This window comes from Plasmodium brasilianum, chromosome 2 (genome assembly GCF_023973825.1).
Source record: "Plasmodium brasilianum strain Bolivian I chromosome 2, whole genome shotgun sequence".
Classification (NCBI taxonomy): domain Eukaryota; phylum Apicomplexa; class Aconoidasida; order Haemosporida; family Plasmodiidae; genus Plasmodium; species Plasmodium brasilianum.
Window position 1 is genome coordinate 316,954 of NC_090115.1, and position 17,171 is coordinate 334,124.

The 17,171-nt window shown below is 30.2% G+C and overlaps 6 protein-coding genes across 6 annotated transcripts; 4 read left to right on the forward strand and 2 right to left on the reverse strand.

Annotated features, from left to right (window-relative positions):
• MKS88_000672 (cleavage and polyadenylation specificity factor subunit 5) lies at positions 1-4,433 on the forward strand (the record flags this gene model as incomplete). The annotated part of the gene is made up of 6 exons (XM_067217955.1): positions 1-137; positions 432-1,220; positions 1,376-1,392; positions 2,609-2,665; positions 3,054-3,298; positions 3,522-4,433. 6 exons carry the CDS (start codon positions 1-3, stop codon positions 4,431-4,433), a joined length of 2,157 nt encoding a protein of 718 aa, XP_067075456.1.
• A 1,213-nt stretch (positions 4,434-5,646) lies between these two features.
• Positions 5,647-6,006, forward strand: MKS88_000673 (uncharacterized protein; the record flags this gene model as incomplete). Its single annotated transcript, XM_067217966.1, has 1 exon — positions 5,647-6,006. The coding sequence occupies one exon, from the start codon at positions 5,647-5,649 to the stop codon at positions 6,004-6,006; it is 360 nt and encodes a 119-aa protein (XP_067075457.1).
• A 136-nt stretch (positions 6,007-6,142) lies between these two features.
• MKS88_000674 (LCCL domain-containing protein) lies at positions 6,143-9,501 on the reverse strand (the record flags this gene model as incomplete). The annotated part of the gene is made up of 2 exons (XM_067217976.1): positions 6,143-8,967; positions 9,333-9,501. 2 exons carry the CDS (start codon positions 9,499-9,501, stop codon positions 6,143-6,145), a joined length of 2,994 nt encoding a protein of 997 aa, XP_067075458.1.
• A 1,254-nt stretch (positions 9,502-10,755) lies between these two features.
• On the forward strand, positions 10,756-11,799 carry MKS88_000675 (uncharacterized protein; the record flags this gene model as incomplete). Its single annotated transcript, XM_067217987.1, has 3 exons — positions 10,756-10,778; positions 11,397-11,645; positions 11,763-11,799. 3 exons carry the CDS (start codon positions 10,756-10,758, stop codon positions 11,797-11,799), a joined length of 309 nt encoding a protein of 102 aa, XP_067075459.1.
• An 18-nt stretch (positions 11,800-11,817) lies between these two features.
• Positions 11,818-12,507, reverse strand: MKS88_000676 (photosensitized INA-labeled protein PHIL1; the record flags this gene model as incomplete). Its single annotated transcript, XM_067217998.1, has 1 exon — positions 11,818-12,507. The coding sequence occupies one exon, from the start codon at positions 12,505-12,507 to the stop codon at positions 11,818-11,820; it is 690 nt and encodes a 229-aa protein (XP_067075460.1).
• Positions 12,508-12,926: 419 nt separating this feature from the next.
• On the forward strand, positions 12,927-13,503 carry MKS88_000677 (uncharacterized protein; the record flags this gene model as incomplete). The annotated part of the gene is made up of 2 exons (XM_067218008.1): positions 12,927-12,967; positions 13,224-13,503. The coding sequence occupies 2 exons, from the start codon at positions 12,927-12,929 to the stop codon at positions 13,501-13,503; spliced, it is 321 nt and encodes a 106-aa protein (XP_067075461.1).
• Positions 13,504-17,171: the final 3,668 nt, after the last annotated feature.

Below are 17,171 nucleotides of genomic sequence, written 5' to 3' on the forward strand. Positions count from 1 at the left end.
ATGATAACGAATATTGTAACTAAAACCAATGATGCAGGGTACTTCAGAATTTTGGGAAATGTCCGAAATTATCCAAAAAGACCTATATTCATAATAGAAGAAGTTTTTCCCTTCCTAGATTACTTCACATTCGAATGGTTAGTCCATAATTTTATTTATTTTTTTTTTTTATGCTATGAGTTCAGTTATTCCTTCTGGTACATTCGTGTGCGCGCGAACTTCTACTTATGCTTCTACTTACGCTTCTACTTATGCTTCTACTTATGCTTCTACTTACGCTTCTACTTACGCTTCTACTTATGCTTCTACTCATGTGTATATGCACTTTTGCATGCACATTTTGCATAGGCCTCATTTTATTCCACGTTTTCTCCTACACACTGCTGCTAATTTTTCGGCGAACTTCTCTCCTTTTTTTTACCTTTTTTCAGGGAGAGGGCGTTTACACCATTCAGTTTCATAGAATTTGTGCATAACCAGTATATGACATGCCCTATAGTAGTGATGATATACATTTTATTTTGCAAGTATGGATGCGCGTTTATGAAAAAGAGAAATGCATTTAACTTAAAATGGGGTGTAGCAATATGGAATATATTCTTATCTGTTTTTAATATAATAGTATTAATAAAATTATTACCAGTTTTGTTGTATATACTTTATAATTATTCTTTCAATGGATTATTAACGATACCACCAATATATACATGTGCATTTGGACCAGTCGGAGCATGGACAATGTTGTTTATAATATCTAAATATACAGAATTATTTGATACTGTGTTTTTAATATTACGAAAAAAGAATATAACTCTATTACATTGGTTTCATCATGCTACTGTCTTGCTATATACATGGGACACATACTTTGTAGAACAACCCACTGGATTTCTTTTCATTTTTATTAATGCACTTGTACATTTTATTATGTACTTTTATTATTTCTTAGCTACTATTTATAATAAAGCATTAAAATGGAATATATTCGTAACATGTATACAGATTTGTCAGATGCTCATAGGCATCTTATTAACTATTTATTGCTTGTATATAACTTTTGTTTATAAATATAATACTAATTGGAATGTAGAACATGTTAAAACCATGAAGCATAATTTCTCTTTTGATAATGGTCATTATATATCAAGAAAGAACGTCATATTTGCCTCCCTTATGTACCTGTCATACTTGTACTTGTTTGCAAAGTACTTCTTTGATAGGTACCTCCAACGGGATACACGCTCAAAGAGTGCATGAGTTCCAATCTGATCTCTAATATGTGTAGAAGCGGGGAAGCAGCTAGCAGTTGTTAGAAGTTGTTAGACAATATATCTTTCTATAACATTTTTTTTTTTCATACCTTACCTAACTGCAGGCAATCTCAGTCAACAGGTAGTTTATCCCCCACATAACAAACACAAATTATCCTTCTGAAGATTAACATATGTGTGCGTACGTGTGCACATACATACATAAGTGCATATGTGCATCCCATTTTTCCCATATTTTTGAAGTGCTTCCCTTTATGATTTCGTTGAGTCCAGCGCGTTGTATTTGTCCCCTACTTCATTGAAGTTCGTTAATTATTACCACCACGTGTTGATGCTTTGTTATTATTGCTACATGCTAATACTACTTTATTTTTTTTTTTTTTTTTTTTTTATATTTACCAAGAATACTTGAGTAAATTCATATGAGTTCTCTTTTGTACTGTTCCCTCTCCTCTTCACTCGATTTGATAAGCTCCTTTTTTCCATACCTTATGAGAAATATTAATTTAATGCATAAAACAGCTTGACTTCGACTGCTTCAGCTCGCGTTAAAGGAGCAATTTACCAGTTTGCAGTTTTGCCCTTTTCCTGCACATGTTCATATCGTTCAAACATGTGTGATATGCAGGACGTATTCATAGAAGGCACTATAAAAAAAACTCAAAATGTGAAACAATGGTTTTTGTAAAATACAATCAGAAACACGTTCATTGTCACCTTGTATATATAAAGGTACATAAGTATATACAGAAGCATACATATGTTTATATACATATATATATATATATACATATATATATACATATATATATATATACATATGTAACATGTATATATATATATATATATATACTTACATTTAACGGGTGAAAAAAAAAAAAAAAAAGCTCCTTATTTTGTTGAGGGAAATCTTCAAAAAATGGCACCTGCAATTATAAATAACCACATGGAAAAAAAAAAAAAAAAGATAAAAATTTATAATTAAAAATTATAGATATAATATGATGAGACTACTAAAAAACAAACAAACAAACAAACAAACAAACAAAGGAATAGCTAGTTCATTTTATTAATTGCTTATAGCAATGATATTTTCTTTTTATTAATGCACAAAACAAATTTACAAAAATATATACGCGCACAAAATAAATATATATATGTGGAAAGAAACACATTGATCTATCTTTAACAATATGTTTATTTGAGGTAATAGTGACAAGCAAGTAAAAACTAAGTTTATTACCTTCCCTCGATGAGTCATATTCAACTACATTTTTGATTGCAATGTAAAATAAAAAAATATATTCTCATCTTAAAATTTTTTCTCCTTTTTGCAGCCAAGAGTAGCGTTCGCAGTGGTGTGAAATCCCCTAGATGCATTTACGAATATGCGGGTACATGTACTCATATACATGTACATGTATAGTTATACATCTATACTTATATATATATATATATATATCATTCTTCAAATTACCCATTGTGTGATAAAGCCGCCCTCCTAACGACAAAAAAGAACCGCATTGCCCTTACAGTTATTATGACCTAGTGTTAACGCACGAACGTGCAAATCTTAAGCTGTAATAGTACATAACCGTTTATAGGTACATATCTGTATGTACATGCTTACGTTTGTACGTTTGTACGTTTGTACGTAGCACATTACCTGGGCCTTATTAAGAGAAAAGCGAGAAGTCGAAGAGGCAAAAGCAGTACGCTTGTGGAAGTCATTGAGCGCATTTAGGGAGCTCCAGAAATTGGCTTCTCTGGCCTGCCCCTAAGCCTGCAGAAAAATAAACAAACAAATAGATAAAAGAACAAATGAACGAACAAATGAACGAACAAATGAACGAACAAATGAACGAACAGATAAACGAACAGATAAACGAACAGATAAACGAACAGATAAACGAACAGATAAACGAACAGATAAACGAACAGATAAACGAACAGATAAACGAACAGATAAACGAACAAATAGAAGATCAAATAGATGGACAGATAGAAGAACAAATAAATTGATAAACGTACAAGCAGTACTTCATACCGCGCTCAAGGGGGAAAAAGAGTGTATGAGGTGCGATCACCTAACAAGGAAAACTCTTTTTTCTTTTTTTTTTTTTTTCTTCTGATAGTCGTTATGTTTTTCTCCATGTACACATATATATATATATATATATATATATATAAACTTGCAAAAATAAAGGTAGACATATGCACATCATTACAAAATTATCGCACTGCTGTTAGAGTAGAAGACAGATATACTCAAATATATACACCATACCATCTCATTTAACCTCTTGCTCGCCAGTTACAGTACATAGGGATATCAACCGTGCGGTGCAGTCCTATAACCACAGTCCATCCAAAACTGATAAACGTAACACTGCTAATCTCAGCAGCGGCTTCCTCCAAAAGGATATGATAATAGGAGATGCGAGTGGGCCCATGGCAAGTGGGGCGGGTACAAATGTAAGCAACAGAGAGAGCAAGTCGGAGTGGCTTCTGTACCCACAGTCGAATTATGAATTCAATATTGATGAAAAGCTAAAGAACAAATTTATTATTGATATAGAAAAATGTAAAAAGCGTATAAATTCATACAATAAAAATGGAATAAGAAATTCTGTACTGGCAATAATTTTATGTCATCGATATGAATATCCCCATGTTTTACTATTACAACATGTACAAAGTCAGAAATATTATTTATTAAGTGGAAAATTTAAATCATGGGAAAAACCAAAGGAGGTATTAAAAGAAAAACTACAAAAGTATATTAACAAAATTAAAGATATTAATTTTTCAACAACTCAATTCAATTCACATATACAACAACAACAACAAGAAGATATAGTTGACATAGGTGAATTCTTAGGAGAGTGGTGGAGGACTCAGTATAATTCAGTTTATTTGCCATACTTACCTGCACATATAACAAGACCAAAGGAATATGTTCGTTTATATCAAGTTTCTATATCGTCCAAATGTATTTTTCATTTACCGCCAGGATTTACTTTAAAAGCTTTACCATTGTTTGACCTTACAAGTTGTGGGGTTGCTATCAGTGGACTCTCTAGTATACTGTCAAGGTTCAAGTTGCACTGCATGGTGCAGGATGAAGATGAGGGGGAGGAGCTGCTGGCACCAGATAAATAGTGTTTGTATTGATTGTATTGATTGTATTGATTGTATTGATTGTATTGATTGTATTGATTGTATTGTTTGTATTGTTTGTATTGTTTGTATTGTTTGTATTGATTGTATTGTTTGTATTGATTGTATTGTTTGTATTGATTGTATTGTTTGTATTGATTGTATTGATTGTATTGATTGTATTGTTTGTATTGTTTGTATTGTTTGTATTGTTTGTATTGATTGTATTGTTTGTATTGATTGTATTGTTTGTATTGTTTGTATTGTTTGTATTGTTTGTATTGTTTGTATTGTTTGTATTGTTTGTATTGTTTGTATTGATTGTATTGATTGTAGCATTTGTAGATTAGGTACCTGGAGCAGGATAAAGGGAGCACAAGTAGACCCCGTGCAAATCAAACAGTACGAACAAATCGCACGAATGAGTTCACTTCTTTTTTATCACCTCCCACTGTAGCGGATTACCTCGTGTAAAATGCCCCTTATTCACATCGATGTTATTGCTTCCCGTGCATAAGGGTTATCCTTGCGCATTATTTTAAGCATTCGTCGGCAGTTCGGATGTGTGGCTGTTCGGATGTTTGGTTGTTCTGTCGTTTTTCCATTTTGCTGTTTTCCCGTTTTACCTTTTCCAATTCTTTCATGTGGCGTCTAACTTGTTGAACTTCACAAACACAGTTCAATTTTTTAATAGTTAAACAGGCAATTGCTACGGATGTACTACCATGTATTCGCTGTTTCTTCGTTTCCTTTCCTTTCCTTTGCTTCCTTTTTACTGCTCAGAGGGATTAGCGAAGTTGCCTGTGCCCCTGTTAAAGCTTCGTAGAGGGTTACTACAAAGTAGAGAACTAAGAAGGGAAAAATGTCTAGATGAGTTTAGATTAGTCTAGATTAGCCTATATATGCCTAGATAAATGTAGAACATCACAGTTAACCTTTTCTCAAGAGTAATTCAGAAAAGTAATATCGAACTGGGGTAAATACTTTTTATCTAGCTGAGGAATGTCAAACCGATTAGGTGGACAAGAGAATAAACGATATCCCTTTTTCATTGACATAACGTACACCGTACATAGTGATCAGGTGGTGCAGAAATATATCAACATGCCAACATATTAACATAGAAGTATGGCTATATGATGGTATGCTGGGCGGGTGCTAAATAAAATTAAAAAATAGTAATGGTTTCCTTTTGACTTCATCTGAAAGTTGATCTATGTTTATATTAATAAAAAGGGTAGTTTTAAAAGTTCCGTTCATAAAAATATTGCTAGTTTTTGTGTATATGCGGAGGGAAGGGAAAAAAAAAAAAAAAAGAGATAGGGAAAGAGATACAGGAAAGGAGATAAAGGGAAAGAGATATAGAAAAGGAGAAATAGCAAAGGAGATACAGAGAAGGAGATACAGAGAAGGAGATACAGAGAAGGAGATACATAGAAGGAGATACAGAGAAGGAGATACAGAGAAGGAGATACAGAGAAGGAGATACAGAGAAGGAGAAAGAGAAATAGAAGGGGAATGGAAATGGGAAAGAAAAAAAAGCACGCATGTGAAAAGGAAAATACAGTGCAACTGACAGTACCACGCTCATGTGTTTGTATGTGTTGATATGCTGTTCTTTACTCTGCTATGCGGTTCTCTATGATGATATGCATTCCGTAAAGTTTCTGCGCACTTTTCTACTAAGCTATACATTGCCAAATTTGTGCCGCCTAGACCTGCAATATCTGCACGGCTATTATAGTCGTTTTTGCGTTCTGGCAAACTGACTCTTCCTCCAGGCAGGTGGAAGTAAGGATAATGGACCTGTTGATAACTTGCACATTTTTAACAGCAACGAAGTACTCATTACTCTGGAGGAGTTCATTTTTAATTATAGGTATTCCATTAATTTCAATAAAAGCTTTCTGATTATCATTTGAGAAGACATTTCCAACTAGAACCTGAACAGCAAATGTACCATTCTGATTTGTTTGAAATTTCCAAAAATTAGCTTGACAATCGAAATGAGTTAAACAATGTTGGCTAGCTGATGCAGGAGGAAAATCAATACCTCCTGAGTAAACACCATTTGGATATATACTTTTTTGTAATGATGGAAATGGACTTGAAAAAGATATTTTTTGTTTCCATCCATAAGCAAAGTTTACATAATCTGTGAATACATCACCTGAATCCACTAGGAATTTGTTTGGTATATTTAAGTCGTTATTATTTTTAAAAACGATAGAATAGCTATTTGGTATTGAACTGTATAGCTTATTAATGTTTTGTACATATGCAGAGGAAAAAGAGAAAGAAAATGCTGAATTTGTGTTTTTACTATTTTGACTTAATGATAAAACATTATTTTGTAAATTTCCTATATAATTTTCTTCTTTATCGTTAATTATGATTAAAAATTTACAGTATTGTTTATTTTTTTCATTACAGATACCTGCATGTACAGCTGCTTTACATATTGCCGAGTCAGGAGAGTACACAGTAGAGCCATAAACTTCTCCATACAAATTCTCAATACAATGATATTCACAGGTAGTTAAAAATTTATCTCCATTAAGTAAAGGCATAACATCAGGTATATTATTTAAGGTGCTCTTACAATCAGTAATATCTATGACTGCATGATGAAGCAGGTAATCGTCATCTGTTATTGTACAAGAATTTCCGATTAGTTGAAAGGAACCACCAGTTTCATCATTATTCATAAACATATCTCTAATTACTATCTTTACCGATGTTGTAATGATAGGGTGTTCAAACTTGGTTGTATTATATTCTATACTAGATGTGTACAATATAGGAATTACTATTTCTGTATCATCAAAATGGAGGGATATTTCGGATGGCCATGTTAATATATTATCTCTTCCTTTAAATCTAAACTTGCTTACTTGTACAGGTTTTTTAAAATATATTTGAATATACTCTCCTATGGTGCTACCACTTCCAGTTCTCCAAGTGGTAAACTTCTTATCATTGTGATAACTATTCAATGCAGCAATGCAGTTGTATTCATTAGAAAGAGCAGATGATTGAGTGCATTCTTTAAAAGCTGCGCTATCAGGAGAAGTCAAATTTTCCTCCTCATCTGAGCTACATACAGTTGGTAATATTTTTCTCTGTTTTGAAAAAATAAAAAAAGGAATATCAATAGATACATTAAATTTTATCATACTTCTATGTTTTAAAGAAATGAATTTTATTTTAAATATTTTCTTTTTCTTAGTTTTCAAGTGATTCAATTCTACTATATCATCTGTATCGTATGCTTTCCACAGGGAATCTTTATATGGACTTAGAGGAAAAATATCATCAATAGGAGATGCTATAAATAAATTGCATCCTGTGTTAACTGAGAATGAGAAATGTCTAAATTGAGGGGATATATCTGTCTTTAGAACATGCAAACTTACATATTTAGGTGCAATTTGGCTAATTATCCAATTCTTGTCATCTTTAAATGGAGATTCGTTTACATCCACTAAACCTATATCAAACAGTTGTGCATCTAGGGAGGAAAATCTAATAGGGGGAATAATATTATCACTAAAAAAATAATTACTTTGAATTACTTGTTCATCTATTCTACTAGATTTCCAAAATAGTTTAAAAGAACTGGATTCTCCTTTTCTATATTTCAAATGAGAAGAATGAGAAATGTCCAAAAGGAATGAATGCTTTTCGCCTCCCATAAGTTCAATTGGTCTAGAAATTTTCTTAACTACATTACTAACTTCATCATTAGAGTTAGAGAATGTAACACCCTTTGGCATATTACTGTATAAAGAGGACGACGATGACGATAACGATATTGTGCTCTTTCCTCCCTCAGTTTCCACCTCCTCCAAACCGTACAACAAAATAATAGTATTGTTTATTCTTAATCTTACATAACAGTCTGTCTCTACAATAAACGTATAGATACCACTATGAGGGGCTAATAAAAAACCCTCATAACGGATAGAATATTTGTAAGGGGATAAATTATCTAAAGGTCCTCTATTATTATAAGAAAAATTTATTTCTTTTTCAATTTTCGATTCTACTGGTATACCTAAAAAAAGACTATTATTAAAATAAGATACTCTTAACCCATCATGATATGGTTCATTTTCATACCCTGGTGCATGTGCACAGTTTTCCTCTGCCTCTTTTAAACTTTCCTTTTCATTGTTCATATTCTTTTGTAATTCTTCTATTATATTTTTTGTCCTAGATAAATCAATAGAATTATTTTCAATCTGGCCAATAGACTCAGCGCTTTTATTTAACCATTCATTTATTTTTTCAATTCGATTATTTATAAGTTCATGTTTCTTACCACATACTGAATCGTACTTTTGCAGCATACCATACACTCGACTGCTCAATACGTGTAACCTATCCCTCAGTCTGTCTGCTTCTAACGACTTCTCTTCAAACACTTTCTTTGCATGCAGTCTCAACTTATCGTAATTCACTGTATTAGCGCAGTAGTCCCAGTCCCGCACTCCCTTTCCTAGTAGCTGCACTTCCACATAGCACCACTCCCTCCCTGCATCGACAGGGGTAAAGAAGAACATGTTAGCGGGCTCGCGCAAATAGGAAAGGAGTGATCAAGCGAAGTAACGAATAAACGAAGAAGCGAATAAACGAAGAAGCGAAGAAGCGAAGTAACGAATAAACGAAGTAACGAAGTAACGAATAAACGAATAAACGAATAAACGAATAAACGAAGTAACGAATAAACGAAGTAACGAATAAACGAAGGATCAAAAGCAGAATTACGCCTAAGCATAGGCATGTAAACAATGCAAACACGAGCCCATGCACATACAAAAACAAGCAAATGCTTAACGCGAAAAAGAGCGTGCCTCGGCGGGCGCTTTACTGTTCAAATGAAATGATCTTTTTACGAACCGCTAGTACCATCTGGAGAAGGTGCACTTGTGCAATCTGTGTATGTTTGGTCATCATGAAGGAAAGCAGCAGCACAAAGTCTTCCATCCAGAGTCTTCCTGTGTTGTTGTCTGAATTCTGTTATATTTCCAAGAGATATGTCTGGGTCTTTTGCATAAAGCAACATCATTTGAAATATATAAAAAATAAAAATTATATATGTCATCTTTTTCATTTATTGTAAAAATGGTGAGAGGAAGGTAGGAGAAAAGGACGAGATCCGGTGTAATTTCGAGGGATCGCAATTCTTTGCTATTCTCTACACTTCTACAATTTTCTGCCTCTTTTTTGCGTTATATTTATTCTTCCTTTGTTTACATTATTCAGTAGGTGAAGAATGTGTAAGTATTCAAAACATATGTATATAAGGAATAAGAAAATTAAAAAAATAAAAATTATTCTGAAATTTTCCTACTATTGCAAAGGTTGTGGACACGTGGATACGGTTTTTACAAACACACAGATAGATATCACAAAGTGTGCATAAAAGGGGAAAATGATAAGTGGTAAGTAGCATGTAGTACTTAGCAAGTAGTAATTAGCACGTGGTACATAGCAAGTAGTAATTAGCATGTGGTACTTAGCAAGTAGTAATTAGCATGTGGTACTTAGCAAGTAGTAATTAGCATGTGGTACTTAGCAAGTAGTAAGTGATAATGGATAAATGTGTAGAAAAACGAACGATAAGGAATATCATTCATGACTTGTGTAAGGGTATGCACGTATGGACATATATGTATGCAAGAATATATGTGTGTACATATATATATATATATATATATATATATATATATGCGTACGGGTCATATTAAATATAACCATATGGAGTATCTGCATCATTGAGTACCTTACACAGTACTCCTTAATTTTAATTTTTTTTTTTTTTTTTTTTTTTTTTTTTGGGCACTTCGTTCCTATGTAATACCACAGTTGTATGTACACACAATTGTAAGTAAAAAAAAAAAAAAAAAGTCAAATGTTAAAATGCCGTAACATAATAATTTTGAAATTGTGTTTATTTAAAATAATTTAACATGTCTGATTTTTACTTATATACGTATATGCAATATACACATATGTGTACGGAAAATTTCTACTATGCAGTTGAAATTTTCTTTCTTTTTGGATTTATTTATTTTGCTTTCGCCTTTTACAAAATTGGAAGAAGTGAAGCATTGTAACTTCGTTCAGTCATTCCATAATATCACGTTGATATATGCTTGCTTAACTATCCTTTACATTACCTTGCAATGCTTTTCTACTCTTTTCTACACTTCCGTCTGTTCAATTTTAAGGCTTAGTTGGAGTGAAGAAGGAAAGTTCATGGTTACATATTACCAAAAGTACATCGTTTTAATTATAAAAAGTTTTAATAAATACAAACATGAATCATACTATGATAAAGAGGTACATGTGTGTGTGTGTGTATGTATGTATGTATGTGTGTATGTATGTATGTATGTGTGTTTGTATGTATGTGTGTATGTGTGTGTGTATGTATTTATGTATGTATTTATGTATGTATTTATGTATGTATTTATGTATGTGTATATGTAAGTATTTATGTATGTGTATATGTAAGTATACAAACATACATGATGTATATATATATTTGCACATACACATATGTTTGTACATATGCAAATCGTTAAAAGCAAAAAAAAAAAAAAAATCATTCACAAATGCTGCTTCCATGTTCACAGTATCATTTATAAAGCACACCGTGCATTTCAAAAGAGTACCAAAAGAGTATAATTAGAAAAAAAAAAAAAAAATAAACATACACATATAAACGTATATGTATATATGTATATGTAGGAATGCTGCGTGAATAAAAAAGTATAACATGCATTAAAAATATCGATCGTGCGAGTAACAAGAAGAAAGCGGATAAAAAAGCAGAGGTAAAAAGGTATACACGGAGTTTTAATTCATTTTATTTTGATTTTATTGTTTTTTAATTTTTTAATATTTTTTTATTTTATTTTATTTTTTTTTTTGCTGCCGAATCCGTTGCTTCTGTAGCTACTGTGGCTGCTATGGCTGCTATGGCTCCTGTCGTTTAAGCAGAACAGGTAAAAGATCTTTCAATTTCGATTACAGTTACAACACTATTTACAATACCAATTACAATACCAATTACAATACCAATTACAATACCAATTACAATACCAATTACAATACCAATTACAATACGTGCCAGGATGAATTACTAAGACATAACTCAAGAAATGGTGTCCCATTTTGCAAACAGTTTAAAGAAGACCACCAAAGGTACGAAAAGGCAAGCCATATCTTCATATAGTCTACATTTTCCAGTAGAGCAAAAAAAACTTATACATTCATACAGGTATAAATATGCACACTCACCTCCCACCCACCTTCTGCAAGCGGACAAACGACAAGCTACGTTTCGAGAACAGCATAACTGGTTGGAATGGAAAACTCAAATGGCTTCTTTGCAGTTATCCTGGTCGAAGTTGAATACAGTTTTAACCTTTCCTTCATCATAATATTTTGTAACTTCATATGGTTTGAATTCTTCTTCTGCATCTCCACATGCACAAGGATCTACTCTTGTTACAAAAGCATTGCTCCATTCAGAATTTGCTTCTCCTTTTGATCTTCGTCTGAACACGTTTGGAGATGATTTAATAGGTATACATTGAAAAGCGTTGTTATAAGCAAATAAAGCATTTGAAACAGCTACAACACCGGGGTCTATTGGTTGTGCAGGATCTGCACTGCCTTGTGCACCATCTTCAAACATTAATGGTTGGTTCATATCATTAGCATTAACATTTACATTAACATTGACATCAGTATAGTTGTTGAAATTACCATCGTCACATGGTACTATGTTCACACTATATATATTTGAGTTTCTATTATCATATGCATTAGTACCCATTCTTTCGTTGTCATAATTATTATCATGTGCCATCTGCATTTTGAAAATGTTATCACAAATTGTTTCGTACGTATTTGGAATTACTTTGGTTGTGCAAATTAAATTGTTCTTAGTGTCAATGTGCTCTTGAGGTAAAATAATGCTTTTACAAGAAAAAAAATCTAGCTTTTTTATATTTCCTTTTTTGTTATAACTATATATTTTGGGTGATCCAGAAAAAAGCATCTAACGATGGGGAGTGACGTTATAGTCGTTTTGGGAGAAAGGTAAAATTTAAAGTATGTGCAGTTGTACGCTTATATATAACACGTATAGTATATATATATACAGTACATTATTGTTGTGCATGTACATATATGCTCACAAAAAAAAAAAAAAAATAATAATAAAATAAATGAATGAATAAATAAAAATAAAAAAAAAAAAAAAAAAAAAAAAAAAAAAAAAAGCTAAATTTTCGAAAAAGCAATATACAAAAATTCACACGCAAATGCAAAAAAAAAAAAAAATGGTTAACCGCGTTTATTATGCATTAATATATATATATATGTACACATATGTACATATGTGTATTTGTATATATATATATATTTATTTGTGAAAAAAATAAAATAAAAATAAAATGAAGGCAAAATGAAGGCAAAATGAAAGTAAAAGTAAAAATGGCTAGTATTCACGATGGAATGTGTGTATTTGTGTGTGTGCGCGCGTGTGTCCTTCTCTATAACAGTGGTAGATTTTATTTTTTTATTAAAAAGAATAAATTGCAGGAAAAGTGTAAAAATAAAAAATGGGGACATTAAACATAATGAAATAAAAAGAAAAAAAAAGGAAAATTTTATTTTTTAAATATTCATGTGTTACGTATATTTTTATTTTTGAGCGTACCTTGAAGGGGGACTGTTTAAAAAAAAATAAAAAAAAAATAATAATAATAATAGCAGTAATAATAGCAGTAATAATAGCAGTAATAATAGCAGTAATAATAGCAGTAATAATAGCAGTAATAATAGCAGTAATAATAGCAGTAATAATAGCAGTAATAATAGTAGTAATGCTAATCGTAGTAATAATAGTAGTAATAATAGTAGTAATGCTAATCGTAGTAATAATAGTAGTACTAATAGTAGTACTAATAGTAGTAATAATAGTAGTACGAATAGTAGTAATAATAGTAGTACGAACAGTATTAATAATAGTAGTACTGATTATAGTATTTAATGTAGCACAGATTATAGTATTTAATGTAGCACAGATTATAGTATTTAATGCAGCACTTATTGTAGTATTTAATGCAGCACTGATTGTAGTAATACTAATGGTAGTAATAATACCAATACAGCTATTTTTTATAAATATCTTAAAAGGGTGCAAGCCTCATAAACTTTTACATATATATTTGCATGAATTGAAATATTCTACTTCTACAAAGAGGGGAGTTTTTAAGATATATATATATATATACATACATAAATACATACATAAACACATACATAAATAATAAATACATACATTTGAATATATTTGTAAAAATATAAATTAGTCTACCGTTTAGCGGCCTTTCAAAAAATTCCACACAATTTGCTATAAAAGTTTGCTATGAATACTTGCCTATATATAGCTAATTACGGATAATAAAATGGTAAACATTAAGATTGTAGACTATTTAAAGAAGTTAATTAAAAAAAAAAAAAAAAAAAAAAAAAAAAATTACATGGAACACTTAGCTATTTTAAAGTACGCTGCCCTAAAGTTTGCATTTCACTAAAGTGGTATCTTGGCTCTACCGCTATGTGTACACCAAATTGTAAAACTGTAAAATTGAAAAATTATAAAACTGATATTGTAAAATTGTAAGACTGTAAAATTGCAAAATTTTGAAGTTTTAAAATTACAAAGGGCTAGCTTAAGATAAAAATCAGATATAGAAGGCTACTTGAAATAAATATTTTAAAAAAGGACTTACGAACGTTAGGTCTTTTTAATTTATGCATATATATACGGTGTGGAAAAATTTTTAAATTTCCTGATCATGTAAGGTTTTTAAAATTAAGGATTAAATATCTGCTAGATAGGCTCGAATGTTATCTAGCCATTTATTAAAAAAGAAAAAAATAAAAAAAATAAAAAAAATAAACAAAATGAACAAAATGAACAGAATAAACCGAATGAACACAATAAACAAAATGAACAGAACAAACAAAATAAACAAAATGAACAAAATGCACAAAATAAATAGAATAAACGGAATAAAATAATTTTCGAAGCCTGAACATGGTTCAGGCAAAAAAAAAAAAAAAATATATATATATATATATATATTGTTTTTGTCACATACAAATGGTTAAAATATAATGAGTATTTGTATTGACAACCTGATTTATATTCAGAAATTTACACCATGATATGTTATATATATATATATATATATATATATATGTATGCGTATTCATGTGAATATATATGTATATATATATACATAATAAGACACAAAAATTGAAAAAATGTTCACCCGCAAAAATTCAAGTGTCATAAAAATGTGGAGTCTTTTAATGCCTTTTAGCTAGAGTAGTATAAGTATTTGTACTAAATTTTATATGACCAGGTAATAAATCTTACCTGATTTTTCACTGTTTTCTTTTTTTTTTTTTTTTTTTTTTTTTGCCTGAACAAACAATATTACATTTTATGTTCATAAATAGCCACATTCACTTTTTTTTTTTTTTTTTTTTGGTTGAGAAATGCACACATTTGTTCATAAAGTAGTTGCTATTGTTGAACAGTAAAGAAAAGTTTTTAAATACCAAGTGTTAAGTAACAAGCGTAAAGTATTTTTTTATGTTAATATATTTTTTTTTTATCTTTTTTTATATATAGCGGATATAAAACATTAGCCGCGCTGTAAACATCGCGTACATGTTTTACATTTTATGGAAAAAGCGATTTCTTTTGACGTGGTTTCCCTATAACTGTTCAGAGTACACACGTATACATGTATAAAACAGGAGCCTGCATATACATACATGCATATATATATAAGTTTAAATATTTTTTTGAAAAGCAGCAAATCAGCTTATTCTCACACTTTAAGCTTAACTAGTTTAACACCTTTAATGGGCTGACTCTTTTCCTATGCCCACAGAAAAGTTCACATATAAAAATATAGTATTTTAAACCTTACTAGTTACATATATTATATACACAATGAAAAACATTTAAATTATAAAGATTGTATTACTTTCTGATAATATACTTGAAGTGGGTACACACAAAAGGAATTAGCCATGTTAAACGTCAATTTTGTCTGATTTAAAATTTACATAGTAAAGTATTGTAGTGTTCCCTTATTTTTTTTATTATTCATCTGTTAATTAAAATGTTCAGAAGAGGGGATTCGAGGCAGAAAAATAAAATAAATTAAATCAAAGCACGTTAAAACAAGTCAAAACAAGTTAAAACAATAAAATAATTTCGATTTTGTCTCACTCGACGAAACATACCATTTACGTCTCGAATGTTGTGTTTATATATATAACAAATAACTTTGCTTTTTTCCCTAATATACTATGAGAAATATATTGCTTCAAATAAAGCAGTTAACTTTTATTATAACGTTAATTTTTCTAAAAACATGAATTATGGTACCAGCTTAACAATATAAGACCTCCCGAGTTTTTCTCCCCATAGTACGAATTTTCTGCACAATAGTTGAAGATTGTAATAACAACTTTCTTTTTCAAGGTTCGTATTTGAATGTTTTCTTTTCTTAAGTTATATAAAAAAAATAAAATTTGTAAATGAACAAATAGAACTTATACACAAAACATTTAAACAGTATTTCATTTTACTGTTAGTTGATAATAAAAAGAAAATTTGAAAAAAAACACTTAATATTAAAACGTATGAACTGTTCAGGCAAAAATTGAATAGAACAAGCTCTGACGAATTAATTGCGTCCAACCATGAAAAAGTTTTAAAACTTCATAAACGCGCTGAAAAAACTGTTCGACAATTTTTAAGATTGCACATAACCCCGTTGTACACACATGCATAAATATTTATATATATATATATATTTATATATGAGTACACATGTATATATTTTATCCCCGTGTAACGGTTCTACGTGAACGTAGTAACTTTTTTATGAGGAAACCAATGGCTGATTTTAATGTTGTCTTCTTTTCTTTTTTTTAAATAAAACTTTACTCTGTTAAACGATTAGAACCATTTTCAGTAATAAAAAAGAATTTTAACTTACTAAGGCAAAATGTATATGCAGTGCTAAATATTAATTCATGGCTCGTGTTTTAAAAACACTGTTTTAGCATTATATTTAATGGTATATATAATGGGTTATTCAATGGTATATATAATGGTGTATTCAATGGTATATATAATGGTGTATTCAATGGTATATATAATGGTGTATTCAATGGTATATATAATGGTGTATTCAATGGTATATATAATGGTGTATTCAATGGTATATATAATGGTGTATTCAATGGTATATATAATGGTGTATTCAATGGTATATATAATGGTGTATTCAATGGTATATTTTATGGTACATATTAAATACTATTTTGCTATTAAAAACTATATCGTTTAATGAATATAAAATGGATTTAAAAAAAAAAAAAAAAAATTAAAAAAGAAGTTTAATGAAAATGCAAATTCATTCGAAGTGACATAAAAAAAATTAAAATCATTTTTGTAGTAAAACAGGTGTAATTGTTTTTTTTATTTTACTTTTTTTTTTTTCCTCCCACCCATCCTCTTCCTGAACGTTTTAATTAATGAATAAATAATAAATATACGAATAATAAATAGATAATAAACAAATAAAGAATAAATAACGAATAAATAACGAATAAATAACGAAT